At 39.5% G+C, this 23122-nt stretch overlaps 1 protein-coding gene across 1 annotated transcript; it reads right to left on the minus strand.

The window, feature by feature from the left end:
* Nucleotides 1–2410: 2410 nt before the first annotated feature.
* LOC109063431 (IgGFc-binding protein) lies at nt 2411–22832 on the minus strand. Its single transcript, XM_042771525.1, has 29 exons — nt 22782–22832; nt 21328–22563; nt 20876–21219; nt 19494–20058; nt 18997–19415; nt 18153–18332; nt 17471–18041; nt 16572–16837; nt 15681–16019; nt 14963–15545; nt 14520–14719; nt 14298–14439; nt 13880–14208; nt 13055–13631; nt 12633–12976; nt 12068–12406; nt 11350–11932; nt 10820–11019; nt 10598–10739; nt 10180–10508; nt 9502–10078; nt 8822–9423; nt 7267–7831; nt 6315–6910; nt 4655–5216; nt 3752–3954; nt 3208–3588; nt 2800–3086; nt 2411–2619 (listed from the first exon to the last, which is right to left on the minus strand). The coding sequence occupies exons 1-29, from the start codon at nt 22828–22830 to the stop codon at nt 2610–2612; spliced, it is 11520 nt and encodes a 3839-aa protein (XP_042627459.1). The 5' UTR covers nt 22831–22832; the 3' UTR covers nt 2411–2609.
* Between the last annotated feature and the right edge of the window lie 290 nt (nt 22833–23122).

The raw sequence follows: 23122 nt of genomic DNA on the forward strand, positions 1-23122 counted from the left end.
GTTTAAAGCCTTGCCGGTTAAACCTTTAATTAACGTGCTGTTATGACATGCGCTTTTTCTGAGTGTGTACACCTACAGTGCGCACACACTAAAAAGCCTGTCAAACAGTGCCTGATTACTGGACTAAGTTATCTTTTGGGTCTGATTGCGCTAATAATGTTAAAAACACACAAGGTTTACATATAAACATAGATGGTTTATATTTGTCTAAAGTGTAAGTAAACAGTTGAGAGAAAAATGGATGCATGCCTGTATATTAGGCATACTGTACTACTGTGTAGGTCTTAAAGTGAAAGCAAACTATTAGTACTAAACATGCTTCCGCTTGTCGTTATAGGAATAGTTCACCCCAAAATTTACATTTTGTCATTATCACTCACTCTTATGTTGTCCCAAACCTATATACACACAGACACACACAAACACACACACACACACACACACAACAGTTCTTTCTGTTCCTCGAATCTGATCTGCAATATTCTAGTGATAAAATAACTCCAACCGTTTCACTGTTTGTATCACTCTTACAGCATATTACTTACAGCAAATGCCATGGCAGATCCACTATCTATCTTTCTATCTATCTATCTATCTATCTATCTATCTATCTATCTATCTATCTATCTATCTATCTATCTATCTATCTATCTATCTATCTATCTATCTATCTATCTATCTATCTATCTATCTATACATTCTGTGACACAAATATCTTTTTGTGTCACAGAATGTAGTTGTTTTAGGTTTTTTAGGTGAGAATGTAGTTGTATAGACTTTAGATATGCAGTGTGTTAAAAAAGATAATGTCTATTTGAAATTTTGTGCTTCAACATTTTTAGAGATTCGAGCTTCAGGGTGTCAGCGGCCGTTCAGCACTTATGAACCTGATGAGAGCAGCCTTTCCTTGGCCAGTTCTTCTGGAATCTGCCCCTGGCTCTGATGTCTAATGTGGTTAAACATGAGATATAATTTTTTTTTTTTTTTAAATCTAACAGGCAGTCTTTGGTCTCATTAATCTATTATTTATTCCAGAGCAAATAATTTTGCCCTTTATACTTTTGACTGAATAGCTTATAGCAACTTTTATGATGGTTGTTGTTGTCATTTATTAAATGTTATTATTATTTAAATAATATTTTATATAAATAGTAGTATTTAATAATAGTAGTATTTAGTATTGAGAAAGGCTATGTGTGTTTGTGATGGTGATTAGTTACATCATTTCGCCATTAGATGTCGACAAGAGACTGTTTTTATGAGTGAGTCAGCAGTAAAGACTTTTACAGTATATTGAAAGAGATTTTATAATGAAAGATTTCTACTTTCAGAAACACTTTGTAAGATGTAGCAAACAAATGCAGTGAGCAGCACTGTCATCAGAAATCACCATTAACAGATGAAACGGCAAAGATATCGCCTTCCTCAGCAGACATTCAAAGTAATGTTTTATTGTGAGGTTGAACTGAAGAATGAATGCTGTATCAGATGCAGGTAATCACACTCGCTCACTCCATCTCTCTCTCATAATACTTTACATAATACATTGAGCTTTTAAAACAGTAATACAATAAGCTTTCAATAAGGCAGCTCAACGTTCACGTTCACAAAATAGGGTTTTAAAAGACACTCCGTTGTTGTCTCTTTTTTTATTCACACACTTACAGTATGCGTGCCATCAAACTGTTATATAAATTCAATATCACACTCATAGCTGTGCGATACAGCTGTATATCAGCACACTGTGGTAATAAGACAATGGTTCTTAAAGTTGTCTTGGGGACCCCCAACCACTGCATAATTTCTATGTCTCCCTGATTTGATATATTCTGCAAGACTTGAACTGGGTGTGGCCTATGAGGGAGACATACAAAATTTGCAGTGGTTGGGGGTCCCCAGGACAGCTTTGAGAACCACTGTCTTATTACCACAGCGTGCTGATATACGGCCATATCACACTGCTACTCCTGTGATATTGCTCATATCATAACATACATGTGACTTTTATGTGACTTAATTTTAAATAATATCTACAGTATATTTTTAACATCTAATTTAAATAAAGTCTAACTGTAATCACCCTAAAGTATAAAATCAATTCATAAAAACAAATCATGAAAACATAAGCCTTGATACTCACTCTTGCAGTGGTGGCAAACTTTAAATGGTTTGAAAGAGTTAACTCCAAAATTCTGACCAACCATTTGCTCATAAATATTAAATAAGTTATTTGACTTTTGTCCAGCAGGACTCCTTAATAGGCTGAAAGGTTGCAAGAAGGATGGCGTTTTGAAAACCAGGATGTTCGAGTAAGGAATTGCTATTTGCTGCCATCTACTGGGGCTTTGTGTACATAGTCATAATCAAGATGGAAAAAAAGATGACAAATTTTGGAGGTAGATTTCAGATGTGTATTTTAATGTGCTTAATCTCAAATCATAAAAGTGCAGTAATAAAATCAGACTAAAAGCATACTGGGCATGTGTGCAGAAATCTTAAATTTTACACCAAAGCGTCATTCTAAACCCCAATGTGCAATTAAATACAATTTACAATTCCTCTATTTGATAAAAATCACCTGTAGTAGCAAAATCTTCCTCCCAGTTTTGTTACACGTGACTGTAATAAAAGCATATGCGAAAAATAGGTTAACATTTAATGGAATGCGATCAATGTGATTTATTTTGCAATGTCCATATGATGAAGGCATTACAGTTACAGTATATCCTGTATAATGGCTTTAGGGTGTCTAAACTAGCACAGCTGTCATAAGCCAACAACAAAACATCAAGTACTTACCATGTAAAGAAGTCTTCAGCATACCAGGATGATGCAACTAGAGACATCATAGTGGAGTTTCTCCCATCAGAAGTCGTCATATCATCTGCAGTGACTCCATTAAAGTTGCCGCAGGCACCACAAACCTTGTCTGTCAGGACTGTGCTAATGGATAACACGACCTCTCCAGTGCCAGAGAAAGTCAGTCTCATGGTAGACACCTTCTCAATGATCACAGCCTTATTTGTGTATGAGACTGACACGCCCTCTTTAGGCATAAAGGGATATGAGATCTTCTTTCCATTCACCTGTTGAGAGAACAAGAGAAATATATTTTCCACAGTTTCTTTGTGTCAAATCAAATATTTGAACACTGCTATTGACGTAGAAAAGAAATATTATAGAATCTTAAACTTTTTTTCCACTGACCCAGCTGTGCCACTGATTGTTGACCGTAATGATCATGTCCTGGAAGAAGACGTGGACCATTGTCACATTACCGGAATCATTCCTAGCACATGCATGTACATCCAACACCACACGGAACCAGTCAGGAGACTCTTGGTCACATAAGAAAGCCATTTGAAAGGCTCCAGGCCGCTCCACCGTTCCCGTCACACCATCAAAGGACTGCAACTGGTCTTTGGCATCAAACACACAGTGGCCTTGATCAGTGTAACAATCTCGATAGCCATCCCGAACTTCACAGATCCCTCCTCTGGCACAGGTTTGGCTCACACACTCCAGCAGCCCAGTAGTACGACACACACACTTCATGTCGCATGTGTCAGTCACTAAGACTTCGCCAACCTAAGTGGAAAGATCATAGAAAAGATCGCACTCTTGGCTGAGTGATGAATGGCTGAAATCATAATTTTAGGAAAAATCTGAGGATAGCAACTCTGAAAAGTAGATGAGAAGCTCTTATCAGACAGTAACAATTACTTCTCGTATGAGAAGCATTAAATCTCACCTTTAGGTAATTGCCATTATGAACACATCCACAGTCTCCCACAAGCACACACACATCACCATCTGAGAGCCAACCTTTATCACACTGACAGCCTTCCATGCAAATATCTGGGCAGTTGTTAACGGAGCCACTAAGGCTGGCACAGGTGTTCATACAGTTATTAGAGCACTGTGCATAGTGACTGTTAGCTGGACAGTCCACCGCTTAAAAAAAAGAAAATGCAAAAATACATATGAAATAACATGAATCAGGTAATTGTCATCATTAAAGATATATATATATATATATATATATATATATATATATATATATATATATATATATATATATATATATATATATATATATATATCCTTCAGAAATCATTCTCATATGCTGTTTTGATGCTCAAGAAACAAGTACGATAAAAATTAATACTTTTATTCAGCAAGGATGTATAACATTAATCAAAAGTGTCAAAAAAAACACTAAAAATATCACAAAAAAAACAAAAGTATAAATAAACACCACAAAATAAACTTACTATAAAATCTAACAATACCAAAAAAAAAACATACAAAAACCACAAAAATGTTAAGTCAAAACAGTGTTTTTAACATTAATAATAATACAAGTTTCTTAAGCATCAACTCGGCATATTAGTAGGATTTCTGAAAGATCATGTGACACTGTAGACTGAGTAATGATGCTGAAAATTCAGCTTTGCATCGCTGGAATAAATCACATTTCAAAATATATTCAAATAGAAAAGTTATTTTAAATTGTAATAATATTTCACAATATAACTATTTACTACAAAAATCGAACATTTTGGCTGCTGGTGTATACTGTATATGAAGCAAAATTATTATAATACATAACTTAAAAGCATTGATAAAGAGAAGAACAGATTTACAAACTTACGACAGAATGAACTATTTCTCCATGGCATGATATGGATCCCGGCTTGTTGGCAAATAATGGCATAAGCCTGAAGATTTTTACACAGCATCGCTCTGTCTCCATCCGTTACACACATGTCAAATACACAGTTAATCACATGTTGTTCAGGATTCAGCTGATCATGACAGGCACTGAAGGGACCAGTGACAGCTGCCATAAGGCCACAGGCATCATCTCTGCGGTATCGCTCAGCTTTGGTCTGATCGCACTGCTGCGGGGAACTTTCACCTCCGCACTGAACACCAGTTGCTGGCAATGCCCACGCCTGTCCGAATGTATTGACACTGGTGCTTTGTGTGCCATTGGGCAACAAGAAGTCATCTGCTGGGTTGTCATTGTAGTTTCCACACAGTCCACACACGTGACCTTTATAGTTTGAGGGTACATGGACTTCTGCATGGTAACTGGCATCATACAGAACTCTCAAGCCAAAATCGGTTTGCACTTGGACACTTTGACCAACCTGGTTAATGGTTACTTGATGGCCAAAAGATGAAGGGAGGGTGACAAATTCATTGTTCACCTGTGAAAGAGAACCAACAGAAAATATGATTTCAGCATAATTTTTCTTTCATTAAAATTTAAAAAAAGTGGAAACCAGCATTACATTCTTTACACTTTATTTTTACTTTCTTTTTTTCTGTTTTTCAATTCATTCATATTGGTTATTTGTTAATCATCTTTAAATACTTTATTTACATTTTTTACACACACATCCTTTTATAATATTTAACAACCACCATTCAAAAGTTTGGGGACAGTAATTTTTTTTTACAATGTTTTTTTTTTATGTCTGTATTTTTTATGTTTTTGAAAGAAGTCTTTTATGCTCACCAAAGCTGCATTTATTGCATTTAAATGATTAAAAAAAAAAAAAAAAAAAAAAAAACGCTAAAACTTTTGAATATGGAACACATATTCACTATTAACTAAGAGTTTTTTCTGAACAAACTCCTAATTTGCTTCTTATTAATAGTTAGTAAGGTAGTTGTTAAATTTAGTTTGGGGTCAGATTAAGGGATCTAAAATATGGTCATGCAGAATAAGGCATTAATACTTATAAAGCATATACTAATAAACAGCCAATATGCTAGTAATATGCATGTGAATAAGCAACTAGTTAATAGTGAGAACTTGTCCTTAAAATAAACTGTTGCCATACATACAGTAATTTTGACTTATAATATTTTTTCTATTTAAATATATTTTAAAATGTAAATTTTTCCCTTTTTCTAATATGCTTATTTGCTTCCCAATATATATTTGCTTTTTATATATATTTTGAATGTTGAAAACAGTTTTTACCATTTAAAATATTTTTTCTATTTGATTATATTTTAAAATGTAAATTTTTCCTTTTTTGTACGCTATAAGACAGATTTCTTATATTATCAATGTTGAAAACAGTTTAAACTGTTTAATATTTTTGTGGAAACTGTAGTACATTTTTTTTTTAGGAACAGTTTTTATCTGACATGGAATCCTTTTATAACAACATTATACTTTACTGTCTTTTTTTTTAACATTTCTATGCATCCTTGCTGAATAAAACTATACATTTCTTAAAAAAAAAAAAAAAAAAAAAAAAAAATCTTTGAGGCCAGACTAGATGAAGACTTACGATGACTCTCTGGCGTTCACCTCGTCTGATGCTGATCGTCAGGTTGTAAACAGTCACAGTCAAGTTCTTGATGACAGAAACCTTTGTGTTTGCAATCTGCTCATTCTGTGTGTCCACAGAAAAATTCATCAGCTGTCCTTCAGCCCGATCACATACCTTAGCGAGTGTATAAACACATGCGCCTTGAAAATCAAACCACCTGCTATCAAAGGAAGAGTAGTGAGGGTCACCAGTAGCCACACATCTTGCATAACTGACAGGGTGGCATCCCAATACTCCATTCACAACCCTGCAAGCTTCTCCTGGACCACAGCTTGATTTCTGGCAGGAAACAGTTCCATTTCCCCCACACACACAGCGCTCCAAGCATTGCTCATGGGCGTAAAACATCTGGTGTTTGTTATAATAGCGTCCCCGATAGAAGCAGCCACATTCTGCTTGTGGCACACAGGTTTGGCCACTCAAGATGTAACCCTGATCACACTGACAGGCCTCAGCACAGGGTCTGCTGCAGTTGTACACAGGGAGATTAACGCAGGTCTCGGTACAGCCTGGAGCACAGGCGTTGTAGTGGCTGTTTGGTGGGCAGGACAGAGCTGTGATAGATCAGAGAAAGTATTCATTTTTATTTCATTGAGTTTGTCTTTTGACCAGTGTTGTTGCTGTTATCATTAGAGCATGGTCCTAGCAATGCCAAGGTCATGGGTTCGATTCCCAGGAAAAAACAGGAGTTGATAAAATGTGTACCTTGAATGCAAGTCACTTTGGATAAGTGTCTGCCAAATGCATAAATGTTAACTTTTTTTTTTTTTTCGCTATTTGAAATAAAATATTAATATTAGATGAAAAGCAGAAAAAAAAAAACAGAAACCGAAAAAAAGGAAAAACCACTTATAAATACTAAAACTGAAATACAAAATAAAAATACTGAAACAATCAGTTAGTTACTTACGGCAGAATGTGACATTTCTCCATGGGTGAACTGTGACATTTTGACTCTGACAAGCAGATGCGTAGGCTGCCACTGCGTCACACAACACAACCTGATGTCCTTGGAAGTGGCAGGTGTCGAATATGCAATCCTCTAGGTAAGATCTGGGATCAATCTGCGCATGACATTCTCTGAAAGGCCCTGTCCGGTTTGTGATGATCTCACAGTAGCGCTGGGCATTCTCCCTCTGGGTCACAGTGCAGGTTAAGCATCCAGCGCCAAGGCAATCAGCTGAGGAACAGCCAGGTGTAGCAGCAACCTGCCAGCTCTGTCCCAGACTACTGGCATTGGGTGCCATCATACCATTGTGCATTGCAAGGTCGTCCTTAACAACACCGTTGAAGTTTCCACAAAGTCCACAGACTGCACCGCTGTAACTGTTAGGCAAAGTGACGCTCACCACATTGGACCAGTCAAAGGTCACCTGGAGACCAAAGTTTGTCTTCACAACAGCAATGTTACCGCTGCGGACAACTACAAACACATCTTGAATCCAAAAGGGAAGTTCTGCTCGCTGGCCATCAAACTAAAGAGAAATAAAAACACATTTGTTTACTATTACAGAACTGCTCATTTAATTGAAACTGTATAAATAGTGTGTAGGCCTGGGAAACACAAAGAATTTAAGAATTCCAGTTCAGATTCTGATTCTAATTCCGGTACTTTAAAAGTTCCATTCATTAATCTTTTAGTATTTTTGAAGAAAACAATAGGGGGGAAAAAGCAATTTAATTGCATAAATAAATTAAATAACTGATGCTTGCACAGATGTTTTAATAACTGTCCACATTAGTGCAAACCAATAATTGGCCTTTAATGTTTTATAAAAATGCTTAACACAAAAAATATGGTAAAATATTTCATTTTGCATTAAATAGTACTGACAAAACTCATAATTTGTATTTTCAAACAATTGTAGTCTTCAATGCAACCTAAAATGCAAAGTAATACTAAAAAGAACAGGCTCTGAAGAGTTATTCCTTGGTGAAACCATATGGTCTACACTGGTCACACAATCAATGATTTTGATCAGCCACTGCGAGCCATGAAAGCCACTGTTTCAGGAATCGAACTATATTGTTTGCATTGTATGGATCTGATTCATTAAAAAGAATCAGATCAGAGTCGTTTGTCTGGGAATCGGACTACACTGATTATTCTATAATAATTTCATTCACTAAAAAGAACAAACTCAGTTATTTCTCTGGGAATTAGACTATACTGGTCATTCAGTATGGATTTGATAAGCTAAAAGAACTAAGTCATTTGTTTGGGGATTTGAACTACACTAGTCTGTTTTGTAATGTATATTCATAAGTGCAACAAATAAAATAATTAACAGTGTTACAAAAAACTGAATCATGATATTCCCTGTTAAAATACGCAATGTCAGTTTGTGAATCATTAATGGCACCAAATATCATTCAGTTTTTTTTATTTAGATACATTTTTTCTAATAGAACTGATTCTTAATGGTTCTCAACCCCGATAGTGTATATTATGTGACTGCACTCACCAGTAATTGATACGGATGTTCTCTGGTCAATGTGATGGTGAATCCATTCACAGTCACATTGACAGTGTTAGTGAAGCTCACTGCGCTGCTCCAACGATGATCATTCTTAACTGTCACATTAAAAGGTACAAGACTCGCATTATGAAGGCACAGGGCTGCCAACTGATACACACACGTGCCCTGGAAGTCAAAATGGAATCCGTCGAATGTGCGGTAATGTGGGTCTACTGAGCCTGTGCATATTGCGGAGCGACTCACTGGCTGACATCTGCGACTTCCATTAACAATCGAGCAGCTCTCACCGACAGCACAGGAAGATTCACGACACACCACAGCACTTAAGTTACGGTCACACTCGCAAAGCCGATGACACTGCTCATCAGCCCAGAAAGTTTGGCCTTGTTGGTAGTATGCGCCTTCATAGAAGCAGCCACACTGATTGGTGGGCACACAAGTGCCAGCACTGAGGACAAATCCACTGTCACACACACAGGCTTCTACACAGGTATCAGTGCAATTTGGCTGCTGATTTGGGTACGGACACGTTGCTGGACATGGAGATGCACAGGCCTCATAATGACTGTTGGGTGGGCAGCTCATAGCTGTTGAAAAACAAGAAGAGGTTCATGGTTAAAAGTTAAGGAAAGAAACATGTGCACTGAGTGTTTCATCAAACTTACAGCAATTTAATCTCCCTCTCCAATCTTTAATAATGACACCCTCTTGACGACACAGATCGACATAAGTCTCCAGAGCCTGACAGAGAAGTCTTCGGTCTCCGTTATTGAAGCACAGATCATACACACAGCTTTGCTGGAACGCCTGTGGGTTCACTTTAGCATGACATGCACTAAAGACACTCTGGCCTGTAGATGTCAGGACACCACAGAAGGTGTCTGTTTCATAGAGGGCATGTAGGTCAGGAGGGCAAACAGGGCAGTCGGTCTCACAGCCAACATGACACGCAGATGTGACACTGTCTTCTGCTCTCCAGCTCTTTGCCCACTGGTACAGACTTGGCAGAAGGATTCCAGCAGGGTCTCTCCGCTCATCTCCACCATTACCGTTGAAATTTCCACACAGGCCACACACAACTCCATAGTAACTACTGGGCAGATGCAGATCAATCCTCCAGCCCCAGATGAAAGAGACACGCAGACCAAAGTTGGTTTCCAACAGAGCAGCATTGCCACTCTGTCTCACCCTCACACGGCCATCATGATGATCATGAGGAAGATAGAACCACAAACCATCCACCTGACAGAGGAAAAACAGAATGATAGTGGCTTTTATGTAAAGAAATTTTGATAACACTTTATATTAAGGTCAAATCTTAGACATGTGCAGTAACTCATTACCATGATCTGTCCTGTATGGTGGTTCACCATGGTAAAAGTGCTGCCATATACAGTAACTTCCACTTCTCGCACATAAGACACATCAGGGTTTCCACGGTTTTCATTGCTCTGGGTTACTGAGAAGGGCACCAGTCCACTCAGGTTCCCACAGGTCTTAGACAAGACGTATTTACAGGTGCCTTGGAAGTCATACTCATAGCCATCAAAGGTGTGGTAGTGCGGATCACCCCACGCCCAGCATGTGCTGTTGTATTGGGGCACACACACAGCATTGCCACGTTCAAAGCGGCATGTCTCTTTCTCTCGACAGTGGAGGTCTTGACATGGATCTGTACACAAAGAAAAAAAAGCCATTTAATAACAGATTACAGATGTTGTGTAATTTGTTGCATTATTCCTGTTTTTTGTACATCTTAACCTGGGTAAAAGCAGCCCCACATTCCCGCTCGAAGGAAACACTGTGTGCCGTTAGGACAGTTTGCTCTTTCACATGTAAATCCTTTCACTGGATCACATTGACACTTCTGCTGACACTGGTCCAGGTAAACCACCTCCCCAGCCTGAAAACACAAACTCGATCACAAACAGGACAAGAAAAGAAAGAATGCTAGACACAATGATCACAAAGCCATCACTTCACCTTATACGTGCGTCCCTGCTGATAGCAGCCACATTGCTGGTGTTCAGTGCACTGCTGGCCATCAAACAGATAACCGTCGTCACAAGCACAACCCTCTGTGCAGGTTTTAGGACACTGGATTATCGTAGTCAGACCAGGGCAGGCAGAAGAGCAGACGTCTGTGCACGGTTCATAGTGACTGTGAGCTGGACACGACATTGCTGGAACACAATGGTGAAGACAAAAAATTTTAATGATTGGACGAAAACACTTTACTGTCACTTTTGATCAATTCAATGCGTCATTGTTAAATAAAAATATTATTTTCTTAAAAACTAATCTGGCTGACCCAAACTTTTGAACAGTAGTGTATTTCTTTCAGCTATGCTGTTTATGACATAATTACAATAGGTTTCAAATATATTTTGGTTTAAAAAAAGTTTGTTTTTGTGTCATGAGACATAATAATAATCCCTTTGTTTTGCTGTCCTATTTGATTAAGGAATTATGATGAGGAATCATAAAAAAGTTATCTAGAAGAACAAACTTACGGCAGAAATTGTCTGTCCTCCATCTTTGGATAACGACTCCGGCTCTGAGACAACTGAAAGCATATCTCGCCACACTATCGCAAACCACACTGATGCTGCCGGAGGATGCACAGGTATCAAAGACACAGTCGTTGAGATAAGCTGAGGGGTTCAGGACAGCGTGACAGGCCGCAAACGGCCCGCTGGGATCAACTAGAACTCCGCAGTAGGGAGGCTTCTCAAAGATGGCTTTCAGTCGAGGATCACAGTCTAGACATGTGTCGCCTTCACATCCGTCCTCACACACGGCTCCAGGGACATCGACTTTCCAGGCTCTCCCAAATACATTTACATCCTGTGTAATATTTCCATCTGGGAGACGGAAGTCATTTGAAGGGACACCGTCAAAGTTGCCGCAGAGTCCGCAGGTCTTGTTGCGGTAGTTGTCAGGAATGGTAACAGTGACGTAGTACAACAGGTCATAGGTCACATAGAGACCAAAGCCGGTCTTGATGATGTAGTAAATACCTTCCTTATAGGCCTGGACCAAGGAGCCATTTAAACTGCTTGAACTATAAGGGAGGTTAGTCAAAACCCCATTGACCTGTGGGAATGGTGTCATATTAGAGTCCTACCACATTAAGAGTATTTCAACATCAGTTTTAAATGTTAAAGGGAATCAAAATCACATTATTGGAGCTTCACTGAGCAGAACACAAGCAGACAAATCTCCACTTACCAAGATCTGTGGCTCATTTTGTCTTAAGATGATGGTGCTGCCGTAGACTGTTAAGGCCACTTGCTGGGTAACAGACACTCTGTGATATCTGTTGGGCCACCATCTCTCATTCTCCACCAGGATGGAGAAATGGGTCAGGTTGGTCCGTTCCAGGCCACAGGATTGGGAGAGAATGTAGGTACAGGTTCCCTGGAAATCAAAGCGCAGCCCATCAAAGGACACATAGTGTGGGTCTCCAGAAGCTTCACAAATGGCTTGTCTGATTGGCTGGCATCTGTGAACGCCGTCCACCAACTCACACCTCTCATAGGGGCCACAAGATGACCTATTACATAACACCTGTGGAAAGAAGAGCACTGTATTGTATATTTTTTGTATGGGGCAAGATTTGTAACATGGGTTTAAAGAAATTATGTGAAATGTAAATACAGCAGGTTCAGCTACAGACAAAACAGTTCATGGCACATAGCTCTAAAGAGATGACAATTAGCAAGAAATTTTGAAAAAGCTGTAAAAATCACCGCCGATAACACCCTGACATGACACATAAAGCGGAGTGACTCACTGGCTGACAGCTCCGACTTCCATTAACAATCGAGCAGCTCTCACCGACAGCACAGGAAGATTCACGACACACCACAGCACTTAAGTTACGGTCACACTCGCAAAGCCGATGACACTGCTCATCAGCCCAGAAAGTTTGGCCTTGTTGGTAGTATGCGCCTTCATAGAAGCAGCCACACTGATTGGTGGGCACACAAGTGCCAGCACTGAGGACAAATCCACTGTCACACACACAGGCTTCTACACAGGTATCAGTGCAATTTGGCTGCTGATTTGGGTACGGACACGTTGCTGGACACGGAGATGCACATGCCTCATAATGACTGTTGGGTGGGCAGCTCATAGCTGTTGAAGAACAAGAAGAGGTTCATGGTTAAAAGTTAAGGAAAGAAACATGTGCACTGAGTGTTTCATCAAACTTACAGCAATTTAATCTCCCTCTCCAATCTTTAATAATGACACCCTCTTGACGACACAGATCGACATAAGTCTCCAGAGCCTGACAGAGAAGTCTTCGGTCTCCGTTATTGAAGCACAGATCATACACACAGCTTTGCTGGAACGCCTGTGGATTCACTTTAGCATGACATGCACTAAAGACACTCTGGCCTGTAGATGTCAGGACACCACAGAAGGTGTCTGTTTCATAGAGGGCATGTAGGTCAGGAGGGCAAACAGGGCAGTCGGTCTCACAGCCAACATGACACGCAGATGTGACACTGTCTTCTGCTCTCCAGCTCTTTGCCCACTGGTACAGACTTGGCAGAAGGATTCCAGCAGGGTCTCTTCGCTCATCTCCACCATTACCGTTGAAATTTCCACACAGGCCACACACAACTCCATAGTAACTACTGGGCAGCTGCAGATCAACCCTCCAGCCCCAGATGAAAGAGACACGCAGACCAAAGTTGGTTTCCAACAGAGCAGCATTGCCACTCTGTCTCACCCTCACACGGCCATCATGATGATCAAGAGGAAGATAGAACCACAAACCATCCACCTGACAGAGGAAAAAAAAGGATGATAGTGGGTTTTAATGTAAATAAATTTTGATAACACTTTATTTTAAGGTCTAATTTTATATTCATGACTCCCGATTTTCTTATTATTGTGGAAAAATATTGTAATATTTAAACAAATATTACAGTGGAGTGAAACAGAGATATTCTTGCTTTTAAAATATGCCAAAGAAGTGAGTGAGTATGCATCTTAAATATTTTGGTAAAAGCTTTTGCAGTAACTCATTACCATGATCTGTCCTGTATGGTGGTTCACCATGATAAAAGTGCTGCCATATACAGTAACTTCCACTTCTCGCACATAAGACACATCAGGGCTTCCACGGTTTTCATTGCTCTGGGTTACTGAAAAGGGCACCAGTCCACTCAGGTTCCCACAGGTCTTAGACAAGACGTATTTACAGGTGCCTTGGAAGTCATACTCATAGCCATCAAAGGTGTGGTAGTGCGGATCACCCCATGCCCAGCATGTGCTGTTGTACTGGGGCACACACACAGCGTTGCCACGTTCAAAGCGGCATGTCTCTTTCTCTCGACAGTGGAGGTCTTGACATGGATCTGTACACAAAGAAAAAAAAGCCATTTAATAACAGATTACAGATGTTGTGTAATTTGTTGCATTATTCCTGTTTTTTGTACATCTTAACCTGGGTAAAAGCAGCCCCACATTCCCGCTCGAAGGAAACACTGTGTGCCGTTAGGACAGTTTGCTCTTTCACATGTAAATCCTTTCACTGGATCACATTGACACTTCTGCTGACACTGGTCCAGGTAAACCACCTCCCCAGCCTGAAAACACAAACTCGATCACAAACAGCACAAAAAAAGAAAGAATGCTAGACATGATAATCACAAAGCCATCACTTCACCTTATACGTGCGTCCCTGCTGATAGCAGCCACATTGCTGGCGTTCAGTGCACTGCTGGCCATCAAACAGATAACCGTCGTCACAAGCACAACCCTCTGTGCAGGTTTTAGGACACTGGATTATCGTAGTCAGACCAGGGCAGGCAGAAGAGCAGACGTCTGTGCACGGTTCATAGTGACTGTGAGCTGGACACGACATTGCTGGAACACAATGGTGAAGACAAAAATTTTAATGATTGGACGATAACACTTTACTGTCACTTTTGATCAATTCAATGCGTCATTGCTAAATAAAAATATTATTTTCTTAAAAACTAATCTGGCTGACCACAAACTTTTGAACAGTAATGTATTTTTTTTAGCTATGCTGTTTATGACATAATTACAATAGGTTTCAAATATATTTTGGTTTAAAAAAAAGTTTGTTTTTGTGAACAAACTTACGGCAGAAATTGTCTGTCCTCCATCTTTGGATAACGACTCCGGCTCTGAGACAACTGAAAGCATATCTCGCCACACTATCGCAAACCACCCTGATGCTGCCGGAGGATGCACAGGTATCAAAGACACAGTCGTTGAGATAAGCTGAGGGGTTCAGCACAGCGTGACAGGCCGCAAACGGCCCGCTGGGATCAACTAGAACTCCGCAGTAGGGAGGCTTCTCAAAGATGGCTTTCAGTCGAGGATCACAGTCCAGACATGTGTCGCCTTCACATCCGTCCTCACACACGGCTCCAGGGACATCGACTTTCCAGGCTCCCCCAAATACATTTACATCATGTGTAATATTTCCATCTGGGAGGCGGAAGTCATTTGAAGGGACGCCATCAAAGTTGCCGCAGAGTCCGCAGGTCTTGTTGCGGTAGTTGTCAGGAATGGTAACAGTGACGTAGTACAACAGGTCATAGGTCACATGGAGGCCAAAGCCGGTCTTGATGATATAGTAAATACCTTCCTTATAGGCCTGGACCAAGGAACCATTTAAACTGCCTGAACTATAAGGGAGGTTAGTCAAAACCCCATTGACCTGTGGGAATGGTGTCATATTAGAGTCCTACCACATTAAGAGTATTTCAACATCAGTTTAAAATGTTAAAGGGAATCAAAATCACATTATGGGAGCTTCTCTGAGCAGAACACAAGCAGACAAATCTCCACTTACCAAGATCTGTGGCTCATTTTGTCTTAAGATGATGGTGCTGCCGTAGACTGTTAAGGCCACTTGCTGGGTAACAGACACTCTGTGATATCTGTTGGGCCACCATCTCTCATTCTCCACCAGGATGGAGAAATGGGTCAGGTTGGTCCGTTCCAGGCCACAGGATTGGGAAAGAATGTAGGTACAGGTTCCCTGGAAATCAAAGCGCAGCCCATCAAAGGACACATAGTGTGGGTCTCCAGAAGCTTCACAAATGGCCTGTCTGATTGGCTGGCATCTGTGAACGCCGTCCACCAACTCACACCTCTCATAGGGGCCACAAGATGACCTATTACAGAACACCTGTGGAAAGAAAGGCACTATATTAATGTTTTTGTATGGGGCAAGACTTGTAACATGAGTTTAAAAAATTATCTAAAAAAACAATTGCAGCTCATTTGCAAGTTCATCTCATGTCACATATCTCTTACGAGACAACAACTAATATGCATTTGAGTCAGAAGAAAAAGGTATTTAGCTTTTAGATCTTATGGTTCAAAAGTTATTAGCAGAAATATGAGTGCAAATTTGGCCAATTGGTGGCGCTAGAGAGTTTGAGATAGAGACTCCAAATTTGCTATGGTTAATATTGAGACTGTCCTCTATCTTTGTGCCAAATTTAAGAACTTTCCCACAAGCAGTTCTATGGGCTGCCATAGACTTCCAGAGTGGAAGAAGAAGAAGAAGAAGAAGAAGAAGAAGAAGAAGAAGAAGAAGAAGAAGAAGAAGAAGAAGAAGAAGAAGGAGGAGGAGGGGGAAGAATAATAAGAAAACTAATGGATACAATAGGTGCTTGGCCCCTAAAAATGTCTGAAAAAATCTCTGAACAGTAGTATATTTTCACTGTCTTCATACCTGGCCATCCGGTAAACACATGCACACCTCCTCACAGTTATTGCCAGGATAGAACTGTTGGTAAAGCAAGTAGTAGCGGTTGCCATAGAGACACCCACACTGAGAGAAGGGGACGCAGCGGTCCCCACTCCTGATGTAGCCCTTATCACACACACAGCCCTCCATACAGGGGCCACGACAGCCAGCGGGAGGAGCCAAACTATGACAGGTGACTTCACAACCAGAGCCACAGAGCTCATAGTGGCTGTGGACTGGACACTGAACACCTGACAAAACAAAGACATGTGATGGGTTAAGCTCTGATTCAAAATATACATACATATAATTAGTTAAATAATAACTAATAGAAATGCCACTATGACTGTGAATTCTTGTTCTAACTGATGGGTTTTTCAAATCTATATATATAAAAGGAAACTGTCAAAGGAAAGTAGTACGTTGTCACTGTCAAAAATTAAGAAATTAGTCAACAAAAAAAATACATATTTAAATAATTTACCCATTTTCCCAGTATAAATAGGACTTCACATAGGAAAAAAAATATAGCTTCCTTTATATTTTTGGAAAGAGGAGACTTGCAAGGAGATCCTCTTATTTGGGAGTCCATGGCATCAATAAGTTTGAAAACACCCAGGCTAGATTACATGTCAGGTTTGATTTTGAACTCAATAGCTTTGTGCGGAATGTTCTAACACACCCTTCTATCTTAGCATCTTTGTTTTTGTGCCCTGCTTTACATTTTGCAACGCCTTTGTTGACATGAATGTAACTGGAACTGCAGTGTCTTTGCTAGGAAGTCTATCACTATACCTACAAAAACTCTTGTGTATGAACACAATATTAACATGTATACTGTTTCTCAAAAATCTCTAGATACAATTGCCCCGGGGTTCTCTCACCACAGAATTCAGCAGTTCTCCAGGGATTGATGGTCCTTCCCATTGCCTGACAGGCAGTTACATATGCTGTTATGGCCTGGCATAGTAGATCTCTCCTTCCGTTATACAAACAGACATCATAAACGCAATCCTCAAAAAATGGAGTAGAGTCTAGCACAGTTTGACAGTCCTTGAAAGGCCCCTGTGGGTCACGCAGCAGCCCACAGAAATCAGATGTCTCATAGACACTCCTTCTGGTCGGGTCGCAATCCTGACAATTCTCTGTGCAGCCATGCACACAGTCTGGGATCTTGGCTACACTCCAGCTGGCACCGAACTCCATCGGCCCTGAAGCAGGTAATGCTGTTTCTCTGACAGTCAGATCATCTTCTGGATTTCCATTGTAGTTCCCACAGAGGCCACAGATCGCACCCATGTAGGTGCTGGGGACGGTGACGGTGGCAAAGCTGTTCCAATCAAATGTGACTTTGAGACCAAAAGAGGTTTGAACGACAGCAGACCAGCCACTTCTGAAAACAGAAACCTGACCTTCAATAAGATGGAGAGGAAGGTTCAACAGCTCACCATTGACCTGAAAAAGAAAGCCAACTTTGCTTTAATTTCTCACTGAATGACGAAATGTAACATCAAGCTATATGGAAAGATAAAACTGTTTGCCAAAGGTTTAAAACATGCAACTTACGGTAACAGAGCCGCTGTATTCTCTATCGATAACAATGGTTAGATTATACACTATGATCTGCAGTAATTTAGTGAATGTCACCACTCTGCTTCCCCGAAATTCATTTTGCACCAGAACATCAAAGGGCACCAGTCCAGGATATGAGATGCAAACCCCAACCAACTGATACACACAGTTACCCTGAAGGGAGAAAATAAGTAACAATGCCATTATTCTCCACAAAGGGTACTTAACCAAACACATGGAATTATTAACAAAAGACTTTTATGCCTATACTACAGAAGCTCTGACGGGAAAGGTTTTTTTTTTTTTTTTTTTTTTGTATAATAATAATTTAAAAAAATCCTATCAGTATTATTTTAGTATAGTATATTATGCATTAATATTTTGAACATATATTGTACTACTATCTTTTATATATTTTTAATATTAATATTAAAACTCTTAGTACTTCAACTTATTTTATTTCAGTTAGTTGCCAAGTAAACATTTCTCATTATTTTATTTATTTATTTATTTGGATCTAATGTTAGTATTTAGTATATTTTATTTTAGCTTCAATTAAATAGCAAAAAAAAAAAAAAAAAAAAAGCTGAAAATCATGTTTGTGGTTACATGAGGGTGGGATACAAAATTTATGTTGAAGAAAAGATATTTAAACCTACACTATGGAAACCATAAAAAGAGTCTATTTCCTAAATTGTTTATTATCTGTGTGAAATGGTGTGGGGGGGGGGGGGGGTATCCAAATGATTTTTCATATTTTCTGCTTTCCCCCTCCATTTTTAATTGTTACATACAGCATAAAATATGTACAAAAAAATTATTGTCAGTAAATTAGTACCTGGAAGTCAAAATAATTCCCATCAAAGGTATAGTAGTGTGGGTCGCCCAGTGCCAAACAGGTGCTTTGGGAGACAGGATAACAGCCCCTAATGCCATTCTCCACCTGGCAGTGCTGTCCTGTCCCACAGCCTCCATCCTGGCATTCTAGATGTCCACCCTCCGTGGAGCAACGACAAAGCCGCTGACAAGCATCATCCGCCCAAAAAGTCTCACCAGCGGGAATGTAGTGTCCATTGTAGGAACAGCCACACTGAGTTGAAGGTACACATTTGGATCCACTCAGAACAAATCCAGGATCACAAGTGCATGTTTCGACACAGGGTAAAGTGCAGTTCAAAGGAGACTTGAGGCCCATGCAGGTCAAAGGGCAAGCGCTACCACAAAATTCATAATGGCTGTTCTCTGGGCATCTGTAAGCTGGAGACAGAGACAAAGACATTAGGTACAATATCAAGCCAAGTATGCTTTGCAAGTGTTTATAAAACTATTACTCACAACAATTGGCTACTTCTCTCCAGTTGGTTAGCTGTATCCCAACACGTTGACATACACTTGCATAGACCTCTAACACCTTACATAAGTAGTTTCTCTGGCCATCTGTCATACAGACATCATACATGCAGTTCTGGGTGTAAATACTTGGGTCAATAACAGAATGACACTGACTGAATGGTGCCATCATTAAGAGTCCACAGTATTTTTCACCCAGCCACTGTCGAAGTGCTTGAGCATCACATCCAGGGCCCCCTTTGTCATCTCTACAGCCCTCATCCAGTGTTAAGTTGTGAACTTTCCAACTCTGTCCAAACGTTGTCACACTGGGAGCCAGGGTGTTTGAAGGCATAGTGAAATCATCATTAGGATCACCATTGAAGTTGCCACAGAGCCCACAGACTTTGTTAATGAAGGGAGTGGGCAGGGAGACCATGAGAAAGTGGTCCCAGTCATACTGCACACTCAGCCCAAAATTAAAAAGGATGGTAATAAAGCTGCCAGACTGGAACATGGACACTCCAACATCATCAAGAACCACAGGAAGGCTCCACAAACTCTGGTCAATCTGCAAAAATCAAAACATAATAATGCATATTAAATGGAAAAATAGCGTCTTACTCATATTTTTTTTTCTGAATTTTGTAAAATAAATAAATAAATAAAACTATAGATTAAAAAAATTGCTCAAAATATGTTTTGTGTTTTTTTCACCATGAAATAAAAATTATTATTATTATAAAAAAATGAATATTGCAGTGCTTATGAGTGTGCAAACAACAGTATTACAACAATCCAATCAATACAACCCTAATTTTTATATTTCAAAATTCTCATTTGAAAAGCCATTTTACGCTTTTAGAAGTAAAGATTGCAAATTCCATTAAATGCTTTTCTAATAATTAAGATTATATATAATAATTAGTTTTATTTGAAAGTTTAAATAATAATACTTTATGATAACATTATTATATGTTTTATAATAATACATTTATTTTTCTTGTTTTAAGCATAAACCTCAGTATTTGTTTTTATCTATGCTGATCTATGCTATTTCCAATGGGTAAGAAATAAACTTTAAGATATAATTTCTGAAAACAACTCTTGATCTGTTATGCATTTTTGATTCTTGTGTAAATTTATTATTTAAAAAATATGTTTACTGTAGATATTTTTACTAAAAATAAGATGAATGGCTTAATATAAAGCTATTATCTTTTATATTATATTGTAGAAGTATTCTTACATGAGATAATGTTTTCAATATTGCAGCAAGTTTTGAATGAGGTTTCTAAAATGTTTAGCACTAAAATTATCTAAATCCATGCAATCACTATTACTTTTTCTTTTTAGAAAAAAAAAAAACAAAAAACAAAAAGGTTTACCCTGACTTTCCCGGGCTCAGAACTTCCAACGCTGATGGTGATATCCCCAATATTCACAGTTACACGTGCCACATACGAGACACTAATGTCGCCACGGTTTTCATTTTTAGCCAGGACCTCAAAAGCAGGAAGACTGTTATTTTCATGGCAGTTCCTGGTGACGACATAAGTGCAAGTGCCCATGAAGTCAAAGTAACGCTGGTCAAATGTGCAGTAGTGAGGGTCACCCATTGCCCAACAGATTCCAAGTGGTTTCTTCACACAGATAGGGAAGAAACCATTCATCTGGCACTCCTCATCCTCACTACAGATGATGCTGAAGCAAGAGCGAGGTGGTGGCAAATCTATTACAAATGGAGAAGATTATACAAGAGATTTTATTTGCTAAAACTGGCTATAACACCACAAATGTTTTTTAAACATAAGGAATCATATGCATAATTGTGCCATACCTGGATTAATGCATGCAGCTGGGGCTCCGTAACCATTCCCTTGCTGTAATCCCACACTATAGACCCCATAAGAAGCATTTGAATGGGTTAATTTGTGCCCAGCTGCCCCAGGTTGGTAAACCAACTCAGTCCAGGAGTACTCACTGTTTTCAATGACCCTCCACTGAAGGTTGCCAGGTAAAGGCGAGCTATCAAAATGAATCCCTGCTTTTTCATTGGTAGGAACAATCAGAAGGGCTCGGTTGTCAAAGCCAGCTATACCGTCAAGTGCGTACGAAGAGCAAAAACGGTTGTTGGGCAGAAGATTCATAAGAAACGGGTCATATATGACACCACGGGATGTTCTCACACCATTAAACAGAAAAAACACCTGGATTCCATTGTCAGCAATGATGTTAAGGCCATTTGGAAACTGGATTTTGTACTCTACAATTCGCCCACGCTGAAGAACGGCAGTTAATGTAGTATGGCCAAATTGAACAGTTATATTTGCTGACTGTGATGCTTGGATATAGATGCTGTCGAACTGGCTCTGGATGCTAAGCGGTGCCACCAGGAAGTGAGTTCCCCAGCTTTGCACCGGCAGGAGTTGCTCATAAACATGATTGCACTTAGAAAAGCGCCACGTGCACATGTGGCCAGAGTACACGGCGACGGGAAGTTGTGAAGAAATGCGGGTTCCTGTTAGGTCCCCTTGGCTTTGAATTTGTGCATTTTCAAAAGGATCCAGCACCACAAGTAGTTTACTGCCAACACCGTACAAGCGGCCTTCAAACCGGACCGCCGCTCGAAGGAACACTTCCACCGTGTTCTGCTCTTTACCATTGACAAGCACAAACTCCTTCAGCATGGATGGAGGGGAGTTGGTGGGAGTGAACACAAAATATTCAGTACCCCATTCACTCATGGGGTAGACCAGAGACGTATCCGCCGTGAATTGTTTTGAGTTTAGTGAGGAAACCGTTATGTCAGCAGATGCCTGAATAAAAACAGTTTTGCGGGACCTCCTGGTGCCAGACAGCTCAATTGTTTTGGGGAGGGTCACAGTGAAGCTCTGACCTGCAGTCAGTTGCACCGCCTGGGTAAAAGTGAGACTGGGCACGCTGACTTTCACCAGGCAATTAGAATTCAGAGAGGTGATATAAAGCTGAAATAGTGGCAGGTCAAAAGGGGATACATAGTTTTGCATGAACGCAGTGGCAAACTCTTGTCCTGCAGATTGAGCCTGGCCGCCATCTTTAAGAGGTTAAGAGAGAAAGACAAAAAATCTACTGTAGAAAAGACATTGGCATTAAATTCCAGTGCATCAAATCTTTCTAATTTAACTTGTCAAATAATAATAATATTTTAAAATTATTCATTTTCATTCATTTTATCAAGTTTATATGACATCTTTTTTATATAAAAAATGTAACATTTCATTAAATAACAATCCAAAAGATAAAGAGCCTTACCCCAAAACAGAAATATCACAAAACAAACCAGTAAAAGTTTTGCTCCCATGATTAGCTGGAAACAAATGTAAGTGAAAATAATGAAGCACCTGTAAATTTCAACATGCATTCTTTCTTCTTCTTCTTCTTCTTTTTTTTTTTATTTAAAATTGCAACAAGCAGAAATAGCACCATCCACTAAATTTGTATTAATCCACTAAACTGTGTGTTTGTGTGTGTGTATGTATATATATATATATATATTCACATGGGTTCTTCCAAAAACTACAAATTACATTTCACATGCTACATTAAAATAACTATTTAATGCTGCTTACCTTCATGGGAATCAAGAATTATAC

Source organism: Cyprinus carpio, chromosome A15 (genome assembly GCF_018340385.1).
Source record: "Cyprinus carpio isolate SPL01 chromosome A15, ASM1834038v1, whole genome shotgun sequence".
NCBI lineage: Eukaryota > Metazoa > Chordata > Actinopteri > Cypriniformes > Cyprinidae > Cyprinus > Cyprinus carpio.

What these genes read in the sequence shown, in the direction of transcription:
- LOC109063431 (XM_042771525.1), bottom strand. Translation starts at nt 22,830, where the DNA reads ATGGGAGCAAAACTTTTACTGGTTTGTTTTGTGATATTTCTGTTTTGG. An exon ending in CTGAGCCCGGGAAAGTCAGG is followed by an intron (nt 20,059 to 20,875) that starts GTAAACCTTTTT and finishes TGATTTTTGCAG; the next exon opens with ATTGACCAGAGTTTGTGGAG. An exon ending in ACAATCAGTGGCACAGCTGG is followed by an intron (nt 3,087 to 3,207) that starts GTCAGTGGAAAA and finishes TTCTCTCAACAG; the next exon opens with GTGAATGGAAAGAAGATCTC.